This window comes from Hevea brasiliensis, chromosome 10 (genome assembly GCF_030052815.1).
Source record: "Hevea brasiliensis isolate MT/VB/25A 57/8 chromosome 10, ASM3005281v1, whole genome shotgun sequence".
NCBI lineage: Eukaryota > Viridiplantae > Streptophyta > Magnoliopsida > Malpighiales > Euphorbiaceae > Hevea > Hevea brasiliensis.
In genome coordinates this window covers 84,420,879-84,445,920 of record NC_079502.1, presented here as the reverse complement: position 1 = coordinate 84,445,920, position 25,042 = coordinate 84,420,879, and the positions used below count along the sequence as shown (strand labels likewise).

Sequence of the window (25,042 nt, the reverse complement as noted above, 5' to 3'; positions counted from 1 at the left end):
ATAAAGAGAGGAGCAGCAGAAAACAAAGGGAGTTCCTTTTTGAGTTTTGAAGTTTGAGAAGAGACCTTGCTCATTCTTCACTCCTCTATCCTTCATTAACTTTCTAATTTTAGCACCATCATCCCATTTTCCACAAGCTGAATATACATTGGAAGGGGCAGAGCATGCTCCACTGTTGTCAGGCTCAATAAGAAGCAATCTCTATACAGCAACTTTTGCTAGATCAACAATTTTATAGGCCATGCAAGAAGATATAATAGTGAAAAGGTCTGGTTCAACAAGCATATTTTTTTTATAAAATTAAATGCTTTTTGCAACAACCCCACATCCATAAGCCTGTCAATGCATATATGATCAGGCTCAATATTAAGTGCAAATATCTTTTTAAACTGCTTTATAGCTTCTTCTCGAAGACCATATTGAGCTAAAGCTATAACTATGGAAGTCCAAGAGAAATATCCATGTTCCAATGCTTCTAACTTTCGCATACATTGTGAGCAGTGCATTGCATACATCCCCCAGCTTGACATAGATCCGACAAAGCTGTAAATGCTATGAGATGAAGGTCTGAAATCCCACTTCGCTTTACAACACATTGAGGTATTTCAACCCCTACAGACTTTGCATATATTGAGATTATAACATTTTGCGTTGCCCCATAGATATCAAACTTATCCTATTATGTAACTGTGGATTTGTTTCCTGAGATTCAAGTTCTCAACATTGGCACAAGCTGATAGAATGCATGCTAAGATGAACCTATCATGTTTCAGAGAAGAAGACTGCAACAAGTTGGAGAAGAGTTCTAGTGCTTCCATATCAAAACCATGCTGATTGTATCCTGCAATCATTGAATTCCGAGTAATTATATCCCGTTCACTCATTTGCTTAAATTGTGGTAGGCAAGGCCAACCCTACCACAATGCAAATACAAGGGAAAAATAATATTTTAGCTTGAAATGCTCCTCAATCTCATCCTATCATAAATAATTTGAGCCATAACCAAATTTCCAGTCTTTGCATACATATCCAGAAGTGAATCCCCTGCAGGAACATATTTATACCACAAAAAAAAAAAATCCCTACAGGAACATACCCACTAAGCGCTGATTTAATAATGAAGGAAAATGCTTAAAAAACTGAAGGAAAATGGGCTCCACCCATAATGAGTGGTTATTAAAGGAGAGATAGTGATTTTCTTAATCTGTAACAAACTCATCTATCTACACATATCTTCCAATCTGTTAGTAATCAGCCTTAGCTTGTATCTCATTATTATCTTGTAATCCTATATCAGCTATTTATAGTAGCAACAATATCTCAATAAAATACAACAGTTTGTTCAGAACCTTTAGTTATATGTGTTAATTTGTCCAAGGGAACTTATTTACTTAGGCTAACTTGAGCATATCTGTAGATTGCAGGTTACTTCAGGTGATTTTTTTTTAAATTAATTTTATTAATTTATGTTTTGGTCAAAACATAAGTTAATCGGGTCAACCTAAATGAGTTAGTTTTTAATAGAGCCATATGAGTCATAGGATTAATCCTTAATTGAACCTTTAATATTTTAGGCTATACTCACTTTGAATCAGGTAAGTTTGAATCTAGTTAGTAGGTTGGATCAAAATTTCTCGTCTCTAATAGTGTTATTGTTCTTTTCCTAAACACTCTATTAATACTCAAAAACAGGCCAAAAAAAACTTGATTAATGAAAAAAGAAATCATAATTACAACATTGAAATCAATCTTGAAAATATAAACTGAAAAAATAAAATTAAAACCCCTCTACATCCTTACCATATGATCACATACAACAACACTTCAATTTTAGCATAACAAGCTACTTAGTCTGTGGGTGTATGCATGTTACTGTTTACATAGGCCTACAGGCATTAGAATGGTTCTCTGCTGCTATATTTTCCCAAGTTCTGTGTTCCAATTTTGGTGGTTTTGGACTTCAAATGTAACATGTTGGTCTTGAAAAAAACACTTAACAGTACCACTCTCTCAAGTCAAAAAGCACAATGTACAAGCTATACAATTTTAATGAAGTTTCAAAAACCAGCAGGGTATCCTCCTTTTCTTGGATCACTAATTCCCACAAGTTTTCCAATAGATTTATTTCCTCTAAAAGCCTCCAAGTCTTGCACAATGAATTGGCAAATGGTCCCACCAGCTCGGCTTTCAAGGACATGTCCCCTCTTTTGAAGGAATGCCCTTGTATCAGCAGGAATTTCGAAGTGGTCATTATACACTGTTGTCCAATTCTCATATTGTACAATGTTGGGTATCAGCTGCATGCACATACACAAAATTGTATAAAATTACAATGTTTTGGTCGTCAAGGTTTTATTAGGCAAAGAAAAACTTGTGTATGAAAAGGAAAAAAAAAAAATGAACATAGGGCTTGATGAAAACCTGATGATAGATCCTTGGAGCCAGAACAGAAGAAAGTGGATCCATTCTCCTGGCAAAATGATTTAGAAACACCTCTGTAGTTCCAGCAATAATCATGCCTCCCCCACTGGCACCTACCACAGCTTTCAGTTGCTCATCCTGTACCTCATTGGAAAAGATTAAAATCCATTCTTGCATTCTCAGTTACAAGTTTAATACATAATATGATATGTCATTATGCAGAATTATGGCATATACCTTCAACACAACTGTAGGCGTCATGGATGAAAGCGGCCGCTTTCCAGGGCTAATAAAATTGGCAGGTGCTGGAGGTGTACCATTTGCAGTTTCATTCATAGGCATGGAGAAATCATCCATTTCATTGTTCAAGACTATCCCTGTACTTGGGGACAATATTTGTGCACCAAAGTATGAGTTCACAGTGCTGGTCATAGAAACAACATTTCGCTCATTATCAACAATGGATACATGACTTGTGCCATGATCATTAATCTGGTTCCACCTAAAAGGGAGCAAGGAGTAGTCAGGTCATATAGGTACAAATAATCAATGTACTGCCAATTCAAATAGCTCTTACCTTCCACCATAATAACCAGGATCAAAGGTCATGTTGTCGTATATGGTTTTCTTCAGCTGATGGGCAAAGCCAGGAGAAAGCATATCGGATAGTGCTTCAGTAATATTAACAAAATCGGGATCACCCAGATTCATTCTCACAGCAAATGCGTGCTTTAATGCTTCGATTTGACGATGGATCCCTAGGGGGCCAGAAATGCCTTCTGGAACTCCGAATTCAGCAAGTATGTTTAAAATCTATATGGCAGTAGAAACATTGAGTTAATCTTGGTTATTAAAGCCTCGGCAAAATCTATTTCCAAGCTCTTGAAACTTTTCTAGTTTTGAAAAGTAGTTTAATTTTTCAATTAAAATTTAAATTTCTATCATTTAAATTTTTTTGTCTCTGATACCATTATTTTTCTAAGTTTTTGAGGTTCTTAAATCCTAAATTTTTTGGGCTCAATGATACATAATTGAATAATAGAAGCTCAATAAACAAATGATGAAAGTTCAAGTACTGCAGAATGAGTTTTTTTTTTTCCTAAAGTCTATGGCCTGAAGTTTGCGCAGAAAGCATATAAATATACTTACAAGCGTCATTGAAGCTGCACCAGAAGAAGGGGGAGGCATTCCAATTATTTTAAGACCTAGAATGTTGGCAGAGATTGGCTTTCTAATTTTAACCTGATACATCTGCAAATCCTCTCTTGTTATTATGCCTCCAGCCTCTTGAATATCTCGTACCAAATTAGATCCTACTGACCCATTATAGAAGGCCTCCGCTCCATTTATTGCAATTATCCTGAGTGCCTCTGCTAGTTTCTTGTTGTAACAGATATCATTAGGCTGCAAGAGTTTACCATTTGATGTAAATATGTCACGAAGCCCCTTATCGACTAAAATCCCTGATTCTGATCTAACCATCTGGCTGTAGAGGTATGGCGAAATCCTGAACCCACTGCGAGCAAGCTTCTCAGCTGGCCTTACAAGCCTTTCCCAAGTAAGCCTTCCATGTTGTTTCCAGGCTTCGTGAAGTCCTGCAAGTTCTCCAGGAACAGCTATGGAGAGGGCACCCGAATCTTTTTTAGTAGCATTACCAGCATACATATCCTGAGAGAGAACAGGTGAAATCATTTTGATTTGTCAGGGTTTAACTCGGGTACTAAGAGGAAAACACCCAGCACTGAATTAGCAGCAGAACTACAAGCACATAAGAGTCTCAATTGCAATTTGGAGTACCTGGGAAGCTTGCATAGGTGCAGTTTCTCTCATGTCAAAGGCTTGTGCTGTTCCATTGGCAAGTCTGATGAGCATAAAGGCTCCTCCGCCGATTCCACTAGATGCAGGGCTCACAACTCCTAAGCAAAGAGCAGTAGCTACTGCTGCATCAACAGCATGGCCTCCTTCACGAAGAACATTCATCCCAATTACTGAACATCTACCATCATCAGCAGCAACAACGCCATGGTTTGCCACAACTTCTCGATCTTCATATTTAGTGGTTCCAGCATTTGATTTCTTATGAAGGGTTGCAGCACAAGGCAATAATGAAATAATCAAGAGAAATGCATGGAGCCATAGTAATAGCTGAGTTGCCATTGGTAACAATTGGTCCTTGAAGAAATCAAAGAATACACTTTAGATAAGATTTTTGGTATTTCATAAAAGAAGTCAGTTTCAACTTTTTCTCCTAAACTTTAATAGACGTTTTTATTAGATATTTTATTGTTATTAGCTAAGTTTTATTTATTTATTTATTTTTATTTAAATACATGATTTCTCTCGTTCAGACAAAATGATATTTTTTGCTATTTTTATTCCTCTAATAACCCCAGAAGAACTTGTTAAATTCTGAAGAATTTTCGCATTTTGAAATTATATACTTGTGAGGGAAATAATCCTTTTAAGAACATTAAAACGACAACGAATTAGCCTTGAGGCATTAAAATTTCTTGCAATTTCAATTCCTTGCTGTCTTGTTAAACTTTCCTAAAAATTATTGATCAAAACAGTAAAACGACAACGAATTAGCCTTGAGGCAGGAAAGAGGAACTTAGGAGGAATCATCATTTTTCTTTTAATAATTGTACGTACAATGAATCTGGCAATTGACTATGGAGTTCGCCCACCGACCACCGACCACCGACTCAGCACTCGAACCTTAACGCGTTTCTGCTGTTTGGGGGAAGCTCAAGCTGATCTTCCTCCTCAACGCGAATCTTGGGGAACCATGGGCTTTTCAAAAACTTGTAAGTAGTTATGTTTGACTTTAACTGCCAGGATTAATATATATTAATTTAAACCACCAACTTAATAAATTATTTTATGAAAGTACCAAAAGCACTTAAATGAGTGGAGGTGGACTTCATACGAACTTTACTTGTGAGGCCATTTTTGACCTAGCGTGAATTATTCAGATGTAAGAAAATCACGAGGTGCAAACTAAAAAAGAAAAAATATTTTATGAAGGTCCGCATAGGAGGGCAAGCAGTGGGAGAGCCTGCCTATTAAGGTTTGGGAGCCAAACTTAAATTTATATTTAAATTTTTTTTCTTGTACTATATGAATAATAAAATATAGGAAAAATCATAAAAAAAAGTACTATATAGATTTACTTATGACAAAGTGGTACTTTGAAATTTACAACATTATCAAATAATGACTTTCTCCGTCAAAAGGCGCTAATATAGAACATATATCTGCTAACGTGAAAGAGAAAACTACTGATGTAAATATAAAATAATGAGAAATTACAAAAAAAAAAAATACTATATGATGTCATCCATTTTTCACTTTAAGATTTGAGATTTACTTTGTGACAAGTGATGTCCTGTGATAATACTTTTTTAGCAAATCATAATATTTTATCTAATGTTATCAAATTTTGCTAATGTGGTATTAAAATAATATATTAAATTATTTTTAATAATAAAAAAAATAACTCACACATTGCAAAGATATTTCACGTAAGAAAAAAATTTTGTTCCATTTGGACACGATGATTTCAAAAGTGAATATATGCTAACATGGAGTTTTGCATAAAAGCCCTAACTTTTGGAATTACTATCAATAGATTTTTGAATCTGGAGTTTGCATCTTCATTTTTAGAATTATTATTAAGGATCATTGATGTGGTATAAACACCTTGGTGAGTTATTGAGTTAGTATTACTGAGAATTTGGGTAGAGGCAACAGTTCTGCCATTGAAGCGGCTATATTGAATCGGTGCTCTTGGCTGGCTAGCTACTTATTACTCCCTTCAATGTGGTGGCTGATACCTTTTTTGACTTTGGCCATGACTTCCATCAGCACTAGCTTGAGGAGTTTGTGGCTAAAGTTGCCCTTGAGCTTCCTAGCATTGTTGGACACCGTGTCAAATTTTTCCAGCCTTGGACTTGGCCATCAAAAAATACTAGAACTAGCAAATTGAGTTTTTCAAAGAGAATGTGCATAACATTTTCCATGATATTTTGAAACTAAACAATCTCAGATTCCAGCTTTTTCCTCAGTTAAATAATTCACTTGGGTTTGCTAACAATACAAAATTTCAAGGTACCAATTTGTCATGAAATGAACTAGACCCTGAAGTAAAAATAAATGAAATTACAAGGTATTTTTTTGTTATTTCTCCTTTTCATTCCACGTCATTAGATTTCTCTTCTATGTTAGTAGTTTTTTGTTCCATGTCAGCACTTTTTAATGGAGAGAAGACAAAAAATCATCATTTACTAAAGGTGCAAAATCTCTAAGTACTACTTTATTACAAAGTGAACTACAAATCTTGAAGTAAAAATGAATGGAGACACAGGGCATTTTTTGATAAATTCCCTAAAATATAAATATTAACATACACATGACAATTTATAAATTCACAAGTAGCAATAAAATAAAAAGGCAAATTGAGTAATTATATGTAAATAAAATTTTAAGAAGTAATGATAATTTAATAAATACTTATTTGAATGTGAATGATCTTTATCGTTGTAATTGTAAAAGCAATTATCAAAGGAATTTAATTTTTGAATATTAACTTTTAATTTATCAAAATAAATAAATACCGATGAATTATACATAAAAATGAAAATAATGAATTTTAACTTACTAACGTTGAATGAAATTTCAACTAAAGCATCCGCCATTGAGGGTAAGAAAATCACATGGTGCAAACAAAAATTATATATATTTTCATTAAGGTACGGTTGATAAATCTCATCTTGTCCCTCAATTTGGACATTTAATAACCTATACAAAGGCATTATTGCTATGTTCATGCATATTAGAGTTATTAGATTATATGGGTGTGGCTGTCTGAATACTCACCACTAGGGCTGAGCAGTTTCAGTTCTGGTTCCAATTCAGCTCTTTGTAAGAATCAAAACCAAAAGAGAAACCAAATTTCGATTCCGGCTCCAATTTAATTCTAAGTGCTTTCGATTCCGATTTAGTTCTAGTTTCAATTCTGTTTTTGGTTGCAGTTTCAATTTCAGTTTGATTCAGTTCTCGGTTCTTATATTTAAAATTACAGTATTATTGTATTCCTTTTAAAAGAACAAAAATAATTATATATTTTAATATCTAAATATCAATAAAAATAATAGTACTAATATTAAAATAATAATACCAATATCAAAATAAAATATCAATAAAGTAACATAAACATAATAACTTGTTCAAGAGAAATAATAAGATCAAACTAACAATTCATACATAAAAATACAAGATAACACCAAATATCCATAATGTTGACACTGAGTGACGATAGCTTAGTAGGCCAGCATCCTGCTCAGATCTCTTCAATCCATGGTGCTTAGACTGTTATGCTATAAGGGGTTAGAGTTGTGCTTCTGCTAAAAGCTTAAACTTTTATAATCATGATCCAGCTTATGGGCCAGACTGACACTAGGATCTGGGCCAGCCTAAAACCCCCGAAGCCCGTAGTAAGCCTAACTATTTCTTAACCCAATTCTAAGGCTCATATTGAGCTCAATTTCAAGAAATCAACCGAACAGAGTCTGGCCATAACATGGACCATCCAACGGGGAGTTTTTTACTCACCCGACCTGTAAGCATAAGATATATCAATTTGGAGAGCTCAGCTCACCCTCCATATACTCATCATGTCATAAAATCAAATGGGAGCTCAGCTCCCTCATCCAATCAAATCATACATGCGTTTAATAGATTTACAGATCTAACGTGGCATTATATTATAAACTCAAATCAAATAAAATACTTCTAACACATACGGAGTTCTAGAATTTAGTAAAGTTATACAAAACATAACCGATATTACTAAATGACCTACGAAGGAGAGAGGCAGGTTAAAACTGAACAAGAAATTTCCTGTATCTTAAAAAAATAAGGTGAACAGGAGTGAGCGCTCGACTCAGACAGTAAAATACTGATTTTAAGTACAATTTCTATAGCTTTCTAAGGCTAGTGCACCTTAAGGGATGGAATGCAACACCTTCAAAGATTTCATACAAGTCACATCACAGACAATAAGAAGGTAATTTGGAGCACTCACACACCCATATAATGTTCAAATAATATATATACATATATATGAGAGCTGATCCCCTAAACAGCTCTCTTAAATCCAACCTCTGCCAGCGAGTACATATCAAAATTGACTTTCTCTTAATAGTCCAAACGCGGGGACTAGCGAGATCAACTCGAGCCGTGCCTACCCTGTCTTAACCACAATAGTATCGGGTCCCAGTGAGTCAAGCTCTAGCCGCGTCTACACGTCCTACCCATATCCAATATCACCACACACACCCACTACACACACACACAGCTCCAAATTACCATAAAACAACATTCATATTCATTTCATCAATTAAAAATGCAATATAAAGGGTGCCTAATATTTGACTACGTAAATATATATTTATAAGTGATGCATGGGCATGCCTTGAATATAGATAATATTGAAATTATAATTAAAATTAATATTTTACTCACAGACGTAAACCGAGGTCACTGTGGTGGCTAGGCGGAGGAAGAATACTGTCCCAGCTCACCTAAACAATATATGAAAATTTATTAATAAATAACTTGAAACATAGTTTTAGAGAATCAAAAGATAGCCCTAAGGTTTTACTGAAAATCCGGCAGAGTTTTCCGTATACCTAAGACCTACCAATCCTGCAAAAAGGTTCAAATAACACTTTTAATTTCTAAATTTCCCCAATCATAACTCATCAATAATATATGGTCCCTCCTGAGCCCTCCAAATCAGTCAAAACTCACAATCTGAGAAAATTATATTTTAGTCCCCGGAGCTAACTTTTTAGCAAAAACTACCTAAACAAGTCTTAAAAATTATAAAATTTTGCCTCATGGGTCCTTAGCAACATTACTAAGCTAATACAAAATTTGCAGCTTGTCTATCCGACCTAAAATTTGCAGACTCGAGCAACTATCGAATTTCCGTGAAACGAGAGTACCTATGTGAAGCTCACAATACTAAGGGTTAGAATAAAATTGTTACAAAATTAAATAAGCTCATTTGAAGCTCGAAAAAATACTGTGAAGTCCATGGGATCTATTAAAAATTTGGTGTAGGAAAAATTATAAATTGGTGTCGTTGCGAAGCCCTCGATGAGTGGAGCATGCTGGTGATCTCAGATTTTTTGTAGGATTTACTGTTTGAAAGAGATCTAGGCTAGAAGTTAAAATTGACTAAAATTTCTGAAGCTTGATTTGCACAAATCAGGAAACGATACCGCGCAAACTTGATATCTACGCGACGCCCATGAAGAGAGGAACATTTTAACGCTAAGAACGCTAAAAATGGTGATCGAAGAAGAAAGTTATGGCTAGAAAAGAGAAAAGGAAAAAAAATGAAAAGAGAGAGAGAGAGAGAGAGAGAGAGAGAGAGAGAGAGAGTGTGGGGGAGGAGGGGGCACGCAGACAGCTTTAAAGCTGTCTTTTTTTTCTTTTATTATTATTATTATTATTATTATTATTATTTTATTAAACTTTCAAAATATTTAACATTAAAATACTATACCCACAATATAATATAATATAACTATCTTTATATATATTTTTTTATATTTTCATTTTTATTTTTATTTTTTATTATTATTATTTTTTAATTATCTTCCTTTATTTTAAATTCAATTCAAATAAATCCCATAATATTAATAACATAATATTTTCTTTTTATTTTATTTATAATTTAAAAATTGGGGTTGTTACATTTGTCATAGTGGTAAGTACTCAATCTTACAATTGGTATCAGAGCTAAAGTCATGTGTTCGAATCTCTGGCATGTGCTGGGGCTGGATTATTGGCACTGAGTGAGGATAGCTCAATGGGCCTGCATTTTGCTTAGATTCCTTCAACCCATGGCACTTAGGATGCTGCGCTATAAAGGGTTAGAGTTGTGTATCTGCTAAAAGTTTAAACTTTTGGTACGGTGGTAAGCGCTCGATCCTACACATAATAAGTTATATAATATTTTCATTCAAATTTTAAAATAATAGTAAATCAACGAGTATAATATAAGTTAGGATTAATGTAACTTAAGCAAAGAGCACAAAACTAAATAATTTTTGGCTTCAGAGAAATTCTTTATTATATTTTTATTCAACTCTTTAAAGTTAAAATTTTGTTGAACAATGTATAATTTTTACTAATTTAAATTTTGAATCACAATACTAAGTATTAAAAATAAATTTAATTTTAATATAATAGATGTTTATAAAAATTTTATAGATTATAATATAAAAAATTTTCAAATTAAAAATAAGATAGCTATTGTAATATTAAACTTAGTAAATTTAATTGTTAACATTAACTCTTAAATATTGTTTTGACCCGTACTCTCTACTATCACCACAAACCTTACAAAATATTTTATTCGGATTGTACCATTGATATTTTGAGTGGGTCATAATTCAATCATGTGAAAACAACACATAGATAAATTAAATCACTTCACAACATGTATCTTAATAAATATATTATATTATCTTATACATATTTTTCAATTATATAATTTTTAATAAGAAAGTATATTACATGATTAAAATGTGATTTAATAAGATAATTAATGATTATAAAGTGATTTAATGTATTTATTATTAAAAATAATAAAACCTTATATTAGGTTGCATATATACACTTATAATTAATAACAAATTAAATTATATATATAACAATCTTAATTTCATATAATATATGCAAATTTATTGAAATTATATATATATATATATATATATATATATATATATATATATATATATATATATATATATATATATATATATATATATTTGGTTCTTCAGTTTAGTTCGATTTTGGTTCGATTCGGGTTCGGTTTTTTATGAAGAACCAGAACTTAACCAATAAAAGTAAAATAACTTTGGTTCGATTCCTATAGTAACGGTTCTTTTTTGGTTTTGGTTCTGTTCAGTTTGGTTCTTTGGTTCGATTCGGATCCTCAGGAATCGTGCATAGCTCTACTCACCACAACACACCCATAGAGATATCACTACAAGATAAACATGAATTGATATCACTACATTAAAAATGCAAATTAGCAATGCATTTATTGCTAATCTATAAAAATCGATTACTAAATGATTTAACAATAGATTTGCAACCGATTTATGTCTGTTGTAGTGAGTCTTATTGCTAATTCACTTAGCAATGAATAACGCTTTCCATTGCTAATAATTCCATTATTGATAGCAACGAATAATATTTTTTTCATTGCCAATTTAAGTATTTAAAAAAATAGAAAATTGAGAAAAAATAATCTGTTGCAATTTGTAATTGATTTACCAACGAATTTCCATTGCTAATTGCAACCAATTTATAATCCATTGCTAATTTACATGTTGTTTAATATTATAAATTTTTAATTTTAATATTAAATTTTAAAATTTTAATATTATAACCGATTTATAAATTTTAATTGATACATAAATTTTCACTAATAGTTTATTATACCTTTTAATGAGAGTTAAAAGTATTATTTCAAAAAAAATTATGGTAAAAAAATGAATTGAAGGAAAATTATAATAATGAAAATGGAAAAAAAATAAATAATAAAAGTGAAGAAAATCATAGGAAAAGGAAGAAAATGAGAGAAATGATAGAAGAAAATGAGAGAGAATAGAAGAAAAGTGATGAAAATGATAAGATAAAATGGAAGAAAACAAGAGGAAAAGTGAGAAAATAATGAGAGAAATAGGAAGAAAAGGGAAGAACACGAAAGAAAATGAAAGAAATTATGATAGAAAATGAAATAAAAAGGAAGAAAATGAAAGAAAAGTAAAGAAAATGAAAGGAAAAAAAAAGAAAAAAAATTATATATTTAAGAAGAAAATGAAAAAAGAGTGAAGAAAAATTAGAGATTTTGGAAGAAAAGAAATAAAAAGGAAGAAATTGATGATAAAAAATCAATATAAAGTGAAGAGAATGAAGAAATGTAAGAGAATTATAAAATTGAGAAAAAAATGAAAGAAGGGAGAAAAAAGATTAGAAAAAAAATAAACGAATGAATGATAAAAGTAAGGAAAAAATACAGTGTTTGAAGAAATATATATGCGACTCAGTAATAAATTTATTTAAATACCAAAATTTATTTTTCCTCAAAAATATAGCACCAAATTCTGAAATCTATTGCTAATTAGCAATTAATTTCAAAATCCTTTACTAAGTATAATTATATATACTTTTGAATTTTTAATGACTTGATTTATTAGTATTGAAATTTAAAATTCATTGGTAATTAGTAACGAAATATAAAATTCATTGTTAATTTTAGAAAACAATTTTAATAATCGTTAACAAAATTTATAAAATTATTTTTTAATTTTACAAAAATAGCAGCAAGTTAATAAATCTGTTTTTGTTAGAAACGAATTTATAAGACTGTTGTAAAATCAACAATGGTTTTTCAAATAGCAACCGATTTACTGTTAAATTTATATTTAAATATTTTTACAATTTCAATTTGTAAGTAATTTAGCAACGAATGTTAATAGCAATGAATTTAATTACTGAATCTTGATTTTATTGCTAAAGTGTTGCTTCATATAATTTTATTCTAAAATTGCAATATAGTAAAAAAAAAAAAATCAACTGCAAAATCCTTTACTATTAACAATGGATTAGAATCCATTGCCAATCCACATTTTTCTTGCAGTGTATGGTGATGGCCTGAGTCGCTAATAACTTTTGTTATGCATATTTTAAATAAGGAGATAAAAAATAGTATATTACCCTATACATTATTTAATCATATATATGGAATTTCATTCAGAGAAAATATGTATAAACTTTTTCATGATATTCTGAGACTGAATGATCTCAGATTCCAGCTATTTCCTTAGTTAAATAATTCATTAACTTTGCTAATGGTATAAAACTTCAAAATACCATTTTGTCACAAAATGAACCTAGACTTTGAAGTAAAAATAAGTGAAATCACAAAGTACTTTTTTATTATTTCTCCTTTTTATTACATCTTAGTAGATTTTTTTTTCTATATCAGCAGTTTTTTTATTCCATGTCTGCACTTTTTAACAGAGAGAAGACAAAAAATCATTGTTTACTAACCGTGCGAAATCTCTGAGTACTACTTCATCGCGAAGTGACTACAAATCTTGAAGTAAAAATGAATGGAAACACAATGCATTTTTTCATAATTTCCCTAAAATATATACATTAACATAAATATGACACTTTATAAATTCACAAGTGGCAATAAAATAAAAAGGCAAATTGAGTAATTATAAATAAATAAAATTTAAAAAGGTAATGATAATTTAATAAATACTTATTTGAATGTGAATGATCTTTATCATTGTAATTGTAAAGGAAATTTAAGTTTTGATTATTAACTTTTAATTTATCAAAATAAATAAATGCGGATGAATTATAAATAAAAATGAAAATAATGAATTTTAATTTACCAACATTGAATGGGATTTCAACTAAAGCATCCACCATTGAGGGCAAGAAAATCACATGGTGCAAAGAAAAATTATATATATTTTTATTAAGGTACGGTTGATAAATCTCATCTTGTCCATCGATTTGGACATTTAATAACCTATACAAAGGCATTATTGCTATTCTAATGCATATTAGAGTTATTAGATTATATGGGTGCGGTTGTCTGAACACCCACCACTAGCGCTGGGCAGTTTCAGTTCTCGTTTCAATTTAGTTCTTTGTAAGAACCAGAACTAGAATCGAACTTTAGGTTTTTCATTTTTTGGAACCAAAAGAGGAACCAAATTTTGGTTTCGACTCTAGTTTGGTTATAAGTGCTTTCGGTTCCGGTTCGGTTATAGTTTTGATTCCGCTTTTGGCTGCAATTCCGATTTTCGATTCAGTTCTCAGTTCTTACACTTAAATTACAGTATTATTATATTCCTTTTAAAAAAACAAAAACAATTATATATTTTAATATCAAAATATCAATAAAAATAATAGTACTAATATTAAAATAATAATATCAATAAAGTAATATAAACATAATAACTTATTCTAGAAAAATACTAAAATCAAACTAACAATTATTACATAAAAATACAAGATAACACCAAATATCCATAATATTGGCACTGAGTGGGGATAGCTTAGTGAGCCAGCATCTTGCTCAGATCTCTTCAGCCCGTGATGTTTGGGATGTTATGCTATAAGAGGTTAGAGTTGTGCTTCTGCTAAAAGCTTGAACTTTTGGCACAATGATAAGCATTCGAACCTACAATTGGTATTAGAGCTAAAGTCATGAGTTCGAATCCCTGGTAAGTGCTAGGGGTGGATTGTTGACACTGAGTGGGGTAGCTCAGTGGGCTAGCATTTTGCCTAAATCCCTTTAACCCATGGTGCTTGGGCTATTACCCTATAAGGGGTTAAAATTGTGCATCTGCTAAAAGTTTAAACTTTTAGTATAGTGGTAAGCGCTCAATTTTATACATAACAAATTATATAATATTTCCATCCAACTTATAAAATAACAGAAAATCAACGAGTATAATGTAAGTTAAGATTAATGTAACTTAAGCAAAGAGCACAAAACTACGTAATTTTTGACTTCAGAGAAATTCTCTATAATATTTTCATTCAACTCTTTAAAGTTAAAATTTTCTTTGGACAATGCATAATTTTTACTAATTTAAATTTTTAATCACAATACTAAGAATTGAAAATAAATTTAATTTTAATATAAAAGATATTTATAAAAATTTATAGATTATAACTAAAACTTTTTCAAATTAAAAATAAGATAGCTATTGTAATCTTAAACTTAGTGATTTCAATTATTAACACCGACTATTAAATATCGTTTTGACTCATGCTCTCCACTATCATCACAAACCTTATAAAATATTTTATTTGAATTGCACCACTGACAATTTAAGTGGGTCATAATTCAATCATGTAAAAATAACACATACATAAATTAAGTCACTTTATAACATATATCTTAATAAATATATTCTACTATTTTATACATATTTTTCAATTATATAATTTTTAACAAGAAAATATATTACATGATTAAAAGGTGATTTAATAAGATAATTAATAACTATAAAGTGATTTAATGTATTTATAATTAAAAATAATAAAAGTTAATATTAGGTTACATATATACACTTATAATTAATAACAAATTAAATTATATATAGAACAATCTTAATTGCATATAATATGTAATTTTATTGAAACTATAATATATGTAATTTTATTGAAACTTTGTAATATATCTAAAATATATAAAAATATATATATGTATAAAATCGGCTCTTTAGTTTGGTTTAGTTTCGGTCCATTCTGGTTCGATTCTTGATGAAAAACCAGAACCGAACTAAAACAATGAAACAACTTCAGTTCATTTCCTATAGTAATGGTTCTTTTTTTTTGTTTTGATTTGGTTCAGTTAAATTTTTCGGTTCGGTTTGAATCCCTAGGAACCATGCACAAGCCCACTCACCATAGCATACCCATAGAGATATCACTACAAGATAAACACGAATTGATATCACTATTAGAAAAATGCAAAGTAACAATGCATTTGTTGCTAATCTATAAAAATCCATTGCTAAATGATTTAATAATAGATTTGCAACCAATTTATATCCGTTGCAACGAGTCTCGTTGCTAATTCACTTAGCAATGAATAACATTTTTCATTGCTATTTAGCAACAGATAATTCCATTGTTGATAGCAACGAATAATATTTTTCATTGCTAATTTAAGAATTTAAAAAAAAAAAGAAAAATTGAGAAAAAATAATCCGCTACAATTTCTAATCAATTTATCAACAGACTTCCGTTGCTAATTGCAATCGATTTGTAATCCATTGCTAATTTACTTGTTGTTTAATATTATAAATTTTTAATTTTAATATTAAATTTTAAAATTTTAATATTATAACCGATTTATAAATTTTAATTGATGTATAAATTTTCACTAATAGTTTGTTATAAATACATTTTAATGAGAGTTAAAAGTATTATTTCAAGAAAAATTATGGTAAAAAAATGAATTGAGGGAAAATTATAATCATGAAAATGGAGAAAAAAATAAAAAGTGAAGAAAATAATGGGAAAAGTAAGAAAATGAGAGAAATGATAGAAGAAAATGAGAGAGAATAGAAGAAAAGTGATGAGAATGATAAGAGAAAATGAAAGAAAATAAGAGGAAAAGTGAGAAAATGATGAGAGAAATAGGAAGAAAAGGAAAGAAAATGAAAGAAAATGGAAGAAATTAATGATAGAAAATTAAATAAAAATGAAGAAAATGAAAGAAAAGTAAAGAAAATGAAAGAAAAGGAAGAAAAAAGAAATTAGAGATTTAGGAAGAAAATGAAAGAAGGTGAAGAAAAATTAGATATTTGGGAAGAAAGGAAAAAAAAGGGAAGAAAATGATGATAAAAAGAAATAAATGGAAAGAAATTGATGATAAAAAAAAAATCAATATAAAGTGAAGAGAATGAATAAATGTAAGAGAGTTATAAAATTGAGAAGAAAATGAAAGAAGAGAGAAAAAAGATTGGAACAAAAAAAAACTGAATGAATGATATAAGGAAGGAAAAAATGTGGTGTTTGAAGAAATATATACGTGACTTAGTAAAGAATTTATTTAAAAATCAAAATCTTTTTTTCCCAAAAAATATAGTAACAAATTCTGAAATCCATTGCTAATTAGCGATTGATTTTGAAATTTTTTACTAAATATAATTATATATACTTTTAAATTTTTAATGTCGTGATATTTTCCTCATAAAATTAGTATCGAAATTTAAAATTCATTGATAATTAGCAACAAAATTTAAAATCCATTGTTAATTTAAGAAAACAATTTTAATAATCGTTAACAAAAATTATAAAATTATTTTTTAATTTTACAAAAATAGCAGCAAGTTAATTATTAATCCGTTATTATTATAAACGAATTTATAAGACAATTATAAAATTAGTAATGAATTTTTAAATAGTAATAGATTTACTGTTAAATTTATATTTAAATATTTTCATAATTTCAATTTACAAATAATTTAACAACGAATGCTAATAGCAATAAATTTAATAACTGAATCTTGATTTTATTGCTAAAGTATTGCTTCATATAACTTTATTCTAAAATTGCAACATAGTAAAAAAAACTTCAAAATCCTTTACTATTAACAATGGATTAGAATCCATTGCGAATCCAGATTTTTCTTGCAGTGTATGGTGATGGCCTGAGTCACTAATAACTTTTGTTATGCATATTTTAAACAAGGAGATAAAAAATAGTATATTACCCTATACATTATTTAATCATATATATGAAATTTTATTTATATTTATATTTATAAATTAATTATTTTATAGGAAATTAAATAGATTTGTTATTTTTACAAATTATAATATAATAATTATTTACCAAATATAAAATATAATTTAAAATATTCACTTAATTTAAGCAATTGTTTTAAGATTTATCATATATAAAATGTATAATTTTTCTTGTAAATTAAACTAACCTTTAGCGACATAATTCATTAATCTTAGTGAACTTGAAGACTATTGTAAACGATCCAAAAAGAGGAAGAAGTGAGTTTGCATTAATTCTAGCTCCTTAAATACCTTTTATTAATTTGATAATAAATTCAATACTTTTAATTTATATCATTATGATATTATTTTAAGACAACCTTAATTATAAATTATAATAAATTTTCTTTAAAAAATTACTCCCTTTATATTATAGACATCATGCATGAAAAATCTATGAACTAGAGCCCAGATTTCTTCAGTTCAGTTTGTAAATTAAATTGATTCTCCAATATCCTGCATTTTTCTTTCCAACAACATAGAGAAATTAAAGAAAGAGAGAACGAAATGATCATAACCAAACAGAGAATTTTCCTCCTCCTCCTTCTTATCTTCCTTCAAGTAAAATTATGTATTTTATATGAAAAATGTAAAGAAGAATGTTCTCATTTCATAAATAATACAAGTAAAAGAGGACAAAACAATTGTACGTATTAGGTGTCATCGATATGGCATCCTTAATTGCTTATATACTAACAAGATACTGTTTTTTGTTTTATTATTATTTTTTATATATAATTGACTATGAGACGTACTACTTATATAATCATTTTGCATTTAAAAAAATAATAATAAATTAATAAGGTGATATATTAAAAAATATATATATAAAATAAAAAAATATTTTAAAAAAAAATATTTACAAGAAAACACGTGAGGCTTTTTTTTAAAAATTTATTGCGTATCTCTTTTTCATAAATCTTTTTAATTATTATTATTATTAATTATATTTTTTTTATTTAATAATTTTTAAATTTTTAAATATTTTATTTTATTATAATTATATATCAAATACAATAATAATTAATATTTTGATTATTTATATTTTATTATTATTAATTTTTAATAAAATTATTTTTAAATTTTAATTAAATATTTATATTTTTATATATAAATTATGACTATATTTTTATATAAAAGTCAAATTTTAAAATATTAAAAATTTAGTTACACATAAATATTAAAAATAAGTAAAATTATGATATTAAAATTATAAAATTTATTTTTAAAAAATAGTAAATATTTTTAATATTTATTATATTAATAAAAAAATAATAATTTTTTAAAATTTTAATTTTTATAAAATATATTTATTTTATATTATAAATTTATATAAAGAAGTGGTAACTATTTTTGTTGAAAAATTATTTTATAAAAAATATATTAAATTAATTAAAAAAAAATTTACAGGTAGATATAGTGTTTTTAAAAAAAATATTAAAATATTATTTTTAATTAATAATAATATTATATAATTTTAATAATATTAAAATTAAATAATTCAATTCATTGTTAATAATTTAATTTTTTTAATATATTAATAAAAAATTATTATATTTATATATTTTAAAAATAATATTATTTACTTATTAATTTAATGTATTTTTTTATTTTATAAAAAATAAATATTGTCTAACCCGCCCCTGTCTAACCCGCCCCTACATCAATCCAACCCCAAGAGAACCAATCCAAGGAGAATCACCGGTAACCCTTCAGTGCACGGCACCAAAGCCACCCGAACACCCAAAAAGTACCACCGGATGGCTCTGATCAGAGCTAGAGAAGCAATGGAGAGACGTCAACATAATGAAGTAGACAACACAAGTATTTTGAGTCTTTGAAGCACCCAATGCATTCAGATTTAACCATACCAAAGTATTTGCTGGAGGAGAGTGGCTGAAATCAAAGAGGGCTCAAGGCATTTCAGTTTTTGTAGCCTTGGATCGGCCATATGCACTCTTGTTGGCGGATTCCCTTGCAAACCATCCACCCCCTTTAGCAGCAAAGGCCTTCGGCTAGCTAGATTAAATCCCCAACACAGGTTCCAACTATGGCTCTCACTTCTTTCTGCACCTGCTCAAAATCCAAACCATGGCCATTTGTACAACCGACCTCAGGGGAAAGTGAGTGCTTAACATTTAGCCTTAGTCGGAGAACCAAAACGAAGATCTCTTCCCCTACCTTAAAGGGCAGGGTAAGGCTATTCCAAACTGCTTGGCGGTGACGAGAAAACTAGACCCAAGAAATTTAAAGAAAAAAAAATCTCTTAAGCAAAAGAGAGAAAAAAACGCTTAAATATTAAATTAGTAAAATACCTTTCTCACAATGTTAAATTAGGATTCAAAATAGTTTAGTCCTTCAAAATTTTATAATTTTTTATTTATAATCTAAGACTTTATTAATCAATTAAATGAGAAAAATAAAATACTAAAAATAATTATGCTTAAAAATATAAAAATAATTAATAAATAATACAAGAATTAGATAAATAATTAATATGACACCACACTCAAATAAATTGGGTAAAGAAATTTGCTCGCATGTTATATGAACTAAATAATAACGATTATATTTTAATCCTAAACTAATTAGAGTTAACTACAAAGATTTTTTATTGCCATTTAACTTTTTTTTAGACAGTAAGTCTACATCAATTTCATAATTTACAAATTATTTAACACTATTTGTCTCCACATCATACTTTATCTCCCCATCCCCTTCTTACCCTTTATCCTACAAACTTAGGCTTTGTTTTGATAGAGTTTGATTAAAAAACTTCAAATTATTAAGAAATGTAAAAATTTATTTTATTTGATTGGCATTTTATCCCAAGTTTCTAAGAAGTCAAGTAAGCAATTTCCTTTACCCTATATTTGGAACGAGAGAAATAGGTAGAAGAGAAAAAAAATTCAATTTAATTTCCATTAATTTTCTTATTTGGACAGTAATTTGAAGATGAAAAGGAAGAAAAAGGAAGAGAAGAGGTACTTCTTCACCTACTACATCTGCTCCAAACGATTTCTCTCCAAATTAGAGGGGAATGGAGAAAAATTATTTCTGTTAATGTAGAAATGATTTTAATGCCCTTCAATCACTTTAATAAAAAAATAATTTTTCCTACTTTATGCTCCAAAAGAGTCTCACACTTTCTTCAAGGATATAAAAGATATTTTTATCTTTTAATTTAAGAAAGAAATTATATTTCACTCGTGTTCTAATAAACAATCCAAACAACAAAGAGGAAATTAGATTTCTCTTCTTTTCTTCTCTTCATTTCTCTTGTCTAATTTCTCCCCATTTCCCCTCTATAATTAAACACCCAAACAAATAGTTAATTTCCCATGATGATAAGTTACTTCCTAAGAAGTGAACTTCACAGGAAATAGAGAGTTTGAACCAAAAGGCTTCATTATACTTCTGTGCCAAGATATTTGATTCTTTACATTGTACAAGATCAAAACATCCAAAAGTATAGAACTACTTAGAAATTCAAAAACAGATGAAGTATTAATGGGCGAAGACAAAAATGACGTGGTTCTTCCTTTATTCTTGTATCTCTTTCCTTATTTCTCATAGTCCTCTCAATTATTGAAGAAAGTGGCGAGTTTGGTTTGTCATAACCACAAGGGGTCTTGGAAGGAAAGATAAGGCCACTAACCACCGTAGACCTTTCTTGCAAAGACTGTCCACTGTCCACCTTCAGCATTTGCATGGTAAGCTGGTATTGAAAGAGGAATGCAACTCCTAATGAACTGTCACAACAAAAGAAGCGCATCTCCATAAACAATGGTATAATTCTCCAGTTTGAAAAATCAAATCAATATAGCTTTTCATGTGCTACAGACTAGAGGTAGAGTTCACAGACAGTTCTCAACTTATAAGAAAATATGCTTAGATTGGCGTTTGAATACAGGCTGCACCAAGTTATAGAGGCAAATCACAGGTAGCCAAGTATACATTCAACTTGTGAACGTTAAAATGATGAGATAAGATGTTGTTCAAAGATAATAATTTGATAGTCTAGAGTAATAAATCTACCCCAACACATTTGATCCAATGGATCACAAAGTTCTGGCAATTTCATACTTTACAACATGTATAACAGTATAAGCAAAGGTCGTTGTGTATCAGTACTGTCAGATCATTAGGGTCAACCGTAATGCAAAAAAGTTGGAAGATCTCCCTTCCTTTGCTAAAAGATTTCTCCAGCAATTATTGACTGCCCTAATCAGCAAGTCTAGTCTGGGTCCTTGGGGAGGCTACATGACTCCTGCATACATAAGCACCATAAACAACAGTTTTGGGGATACCTAACCTGACAGTGTACATAAATAATAGAAGAAAATGTGGAAAGCAGAAGAAAAAGGAATCTGACATAAGGGGCTAAGCTCTTGGGATGCTAGAAGAAGACGAACAAATGAAAACGTGAATGAGGGAAATATCCATTAGATTGCTATGTGCCAAAAAATACGAATTTACAAAATTCAACATTATTCTATCACTGGATACTTCCCAAAATATTATTCGATACATCGTGGTAATGGTTGGGTTCAGTGCACAGTTTGAATTGCATGTCAAAGCAAACAAGAAATGCTGTTGCTGGAACAAAGAAGAACACTAAGCTAGATTGAATGTTCAGTTCAATAAAAAAAAAAAAAAAAATTGAAATGCAGATAAAGAAGTTCAATGCAAGAATGTTCAAGTAATAACTTGGCACAGAGAGATAAAAATGAAAATGGAATTGGAGGATTTGAAACCTCTTTTACAAAAACAAAGGATTGGCACAATCAAGAATATGGTAGGTTGGCGAATTAAAGAACAAAAAGTACATACCACATCACATGCCGACCAACTAATTAGATGGTGAGCCAGCCAACTGTTCCTTTGTAAACTGTAAGCTTTAGATTGAACGTCGCTTAGCTAGGAAAGGCAGAATTTGAACTTGCTGGTGAAGACTTAAAAGCTCCCAAAGCTTCCAGGAAGAACCTCTTATTGGGGACAATACCATTTCTGTCCATATTTTTAGCAGTTTCTGTACGAGCTCCTTCATGTTGACTTTAGTGTAGGCTTTATAAACGCTTTTATATGTTGATGAATCAGGTAGCACCCCAACACTATGTGCACTGTCAAATAGTAAATCTGCCCCCATGGGCAAACCATTCATACAGTAAACATCAAGCATGGCATTTAAGGTTGAAACTTTGAACTCCTTTCCAGATTCAACCATACCATCTAAAAGATCCCTAGCCTTGGAAACACAGTCACAAAAACCATATATCTCTCATATGTGACGAAGCTTCGTGTGCATTTCATTTTGGTCATCTTCTGAAAAACACTCTTTGCTTTCTCTTTCTGCCCAGTGGTTTCTCTTTGGAATGCAACAAACTCTTAAAAAACTTGCTCCATCTTATAAAATTCTTGTTCCTTTCCATAAGAGTCCATCAGCAAATTAAATGTAATAAAATCAGGGTTACATTGATTACTTATCATCCAAGAAAGTATAAATTCCATTTCTCTTATCATCCCATTTTTGCCACAGGCATCCATCAGACAATTAAACTATATATATCAAGGGAAACAATGCTCTGGTCAAGATCTTTAAACAAAGCATTAACTTGGTTCACATTTCCAGCTTGTGTGATATGAACTGCCTAACTCCGCTTAAAACTAACTCACAAGGTCTAGTTTGCAAACCCATATATATAACACCTAGGACCTACCCGCAAAAACCGATCCGCAAAAACCGATGTAGAACGCATCATTGAGCAAAAGCTCTCATCAGAATATTGTAAGTCGCAATACTGAGCATTCATTTTCTCAAAGTCACATTTGCTTCCATACTTGCAAACTCTTAATTAACGAGATACAGTTAAAAAGAAGAATAACCAAACCAAATCTAACAAATCTGTATTTAACACGAAAGACAATAATTGAAACAAAGGAGTCACAAAGTATTACCTCAAGACACTGAAGCTACTTATCACGCTTGTCCAGCTCTTCAAACAGATAAAAACAGTGTTCAGTCATGAGCACCCGAGCCAACTCTTCCGCCTCCGATTTCTCGGTAATGGGAACCGGTTTCTTCCTGGGTCGGACTGAGACACAGGAAATGTGGGTCCGTGGAGATTTTTCTGCAGACGCCATGGAAGAGTAGGATTGGGTATTTGAGAAAATTGCTGCGTGAAGCAAGAAGAGTTGAGCGCTGCTGAGTGTGAACAAGTGACATTTCTGATTTCTGGATGCTTTTAGAAGTTTTTTGGGGGGGGGGGGGGGAGAAAGAAAAAAATGGGACTTGAACCCGACGTGAATCGAACACGCAACCTTCTGATCTGGAGTCAGACGCGCTACCATTGCGCCACGGATCCACGTTGTAGCATCATTACTATTAAATATTTTAAATAGATAAATATAATATATTAGGATTTAGTCATTAAAAAAAAATTTAGGATTTAGGAAATGTTATTTTATAATTATTACTATGATGATAACATTGTTGATTGTATTTAAAAAATTTTAAAGTGAAAGAATTTAATTTAATTAACTTTTATATTTAAAAATTTAAAATTGTTTAAATTTGACTTTTTTTAAATTAAAATGTAATTCATTTAAATTGTGTTTGAAAATTTAAAAATAACAGAAATTTATTTTGTCCAAATTCAATAGTATTTTTTTTTTCAATATTCTTACTTACTTAGTTAATCTATGAGGACAGCAAATTTCACTAATCATGTTTGAATTTTCGAATGTTCTAATAATATTCTCTTTAAATTTTAAAATCTTTTAATATTAATTTAAATAATAGCATTAAAAAGATTCATTTGCGAGTGGACTGTGATGAAATCAAATTATATAGACATTTAGTATTAATATTCATTGCGTTTTATTAGTATTTAGCCTCTTTTATATTTATTTTTAGTAATACTTTAGAAAACTTATTAATTCAATACAATTCTTTAATTCTTTTATTTTATCAGGCATTTTTATATGATTTTAGAGGGAAAGACAAGTTTGTAAGAGGTCTGAAGGTCAAAACGTGAAAAATAAAAGGCTAAAAGCATTACACAGCTTGTGTAAACTACCCCGCACAATTTCCTGCACCTCGTGTAACCTTTTGGAAGAAAAAACATAAAAAAATTCAAGCTACAGAAAGTTGCATGAGTCACCCCATGTAACACTACATGCCCCGTGTAAAGTCATCTGACAG

At 29.8% G+C, this 25,042-nt stretch overlaps 1 protein-coding gene, 1 non-coding gene and 1 pseudogene across 3 annotated transcripts; all 3 read right to left on the bottom strand.

Annotated features, from left to right (window-relative positions):
• Positions 1-311: 311 nt before the first annotated feature.
• On the bottom strand, positions 312-4,667 carry LOC110631844 (glutathione hydrolase 1). Of its 2 annotated transcripts, none has more exons than XM_021779842.2 (6): positions 4,219-4,667; positions 3,571-4,089; positions 2,999-3,234; positions 2,659-2,923; positions 2,422-2,559; positions 312-841 (listed from the first exon to the last, which is right to left on the bottom strand). In XM_021779842.2, exons 1-6 carry the CDS (start codon positions 4,576-4,578, stop codon positions 806-808), a joined length of 1,554 nt encoding a protein of 517 aa, XP_021635534.2. In that variant the 5' UTR covers positions 4,579-4,667; the 3' UTR covers positions 312-805. The 2 variants fall into 2 exon arrangements, with proteins under 2 accessions (XP_021635534.2, XP_021635525.2); XM_021779833.2 differs by lacking the exon at positions 312-841 and adding an exon at positions 1,692-2,297 and having other exon boundaries at positions 4,219-4,663.
• Positions 4,668-21,221: 16,554 nt separating this feature from the next.
• Positions 21,222-23,982, bottom strand: LOC110632005 (pentatricopeptide repeat-containing protein At4g39620, chloroplastic-like; annotated as a pseudogene).
• A 149-nt stretch (positions 23,983-24,131) lies between these two features.
• TRNAW-CCA (transfer RNA tryptophan (anticodon CCA)) lies at positions 24,132-24,203 on the bottom strand. Its single transcript has one exon. It is a non-coding gene; the product is annotated as a tRNA-Trp (tRNA).
• Positions 24,204-25,042: the final 839 nt, after the last annotated feature.

Coding starts and splice junctions, on each gene's coding strand:
- LOC110631844 (XM_021779833.2), bottom strand. CDS start 4,578: ATGGCAACTCAGCTATTACTATGGCTCCATGCATTTCTCTTGATTATT. Junction 4,090..4,218: donor CACCTATGCAAGCTTCCCAG/GTACTCCAAATT, acceptor GTTCTCTCTCAG/GATATGTATGCTGGTAATGC. Junction 2,560..2,658: donor CGCCTACAGTTGTGTTGAAG/GTATATGCCATA, acceptor AATGAGGTACAG/GATGAGCAACTGAAAGCTGT.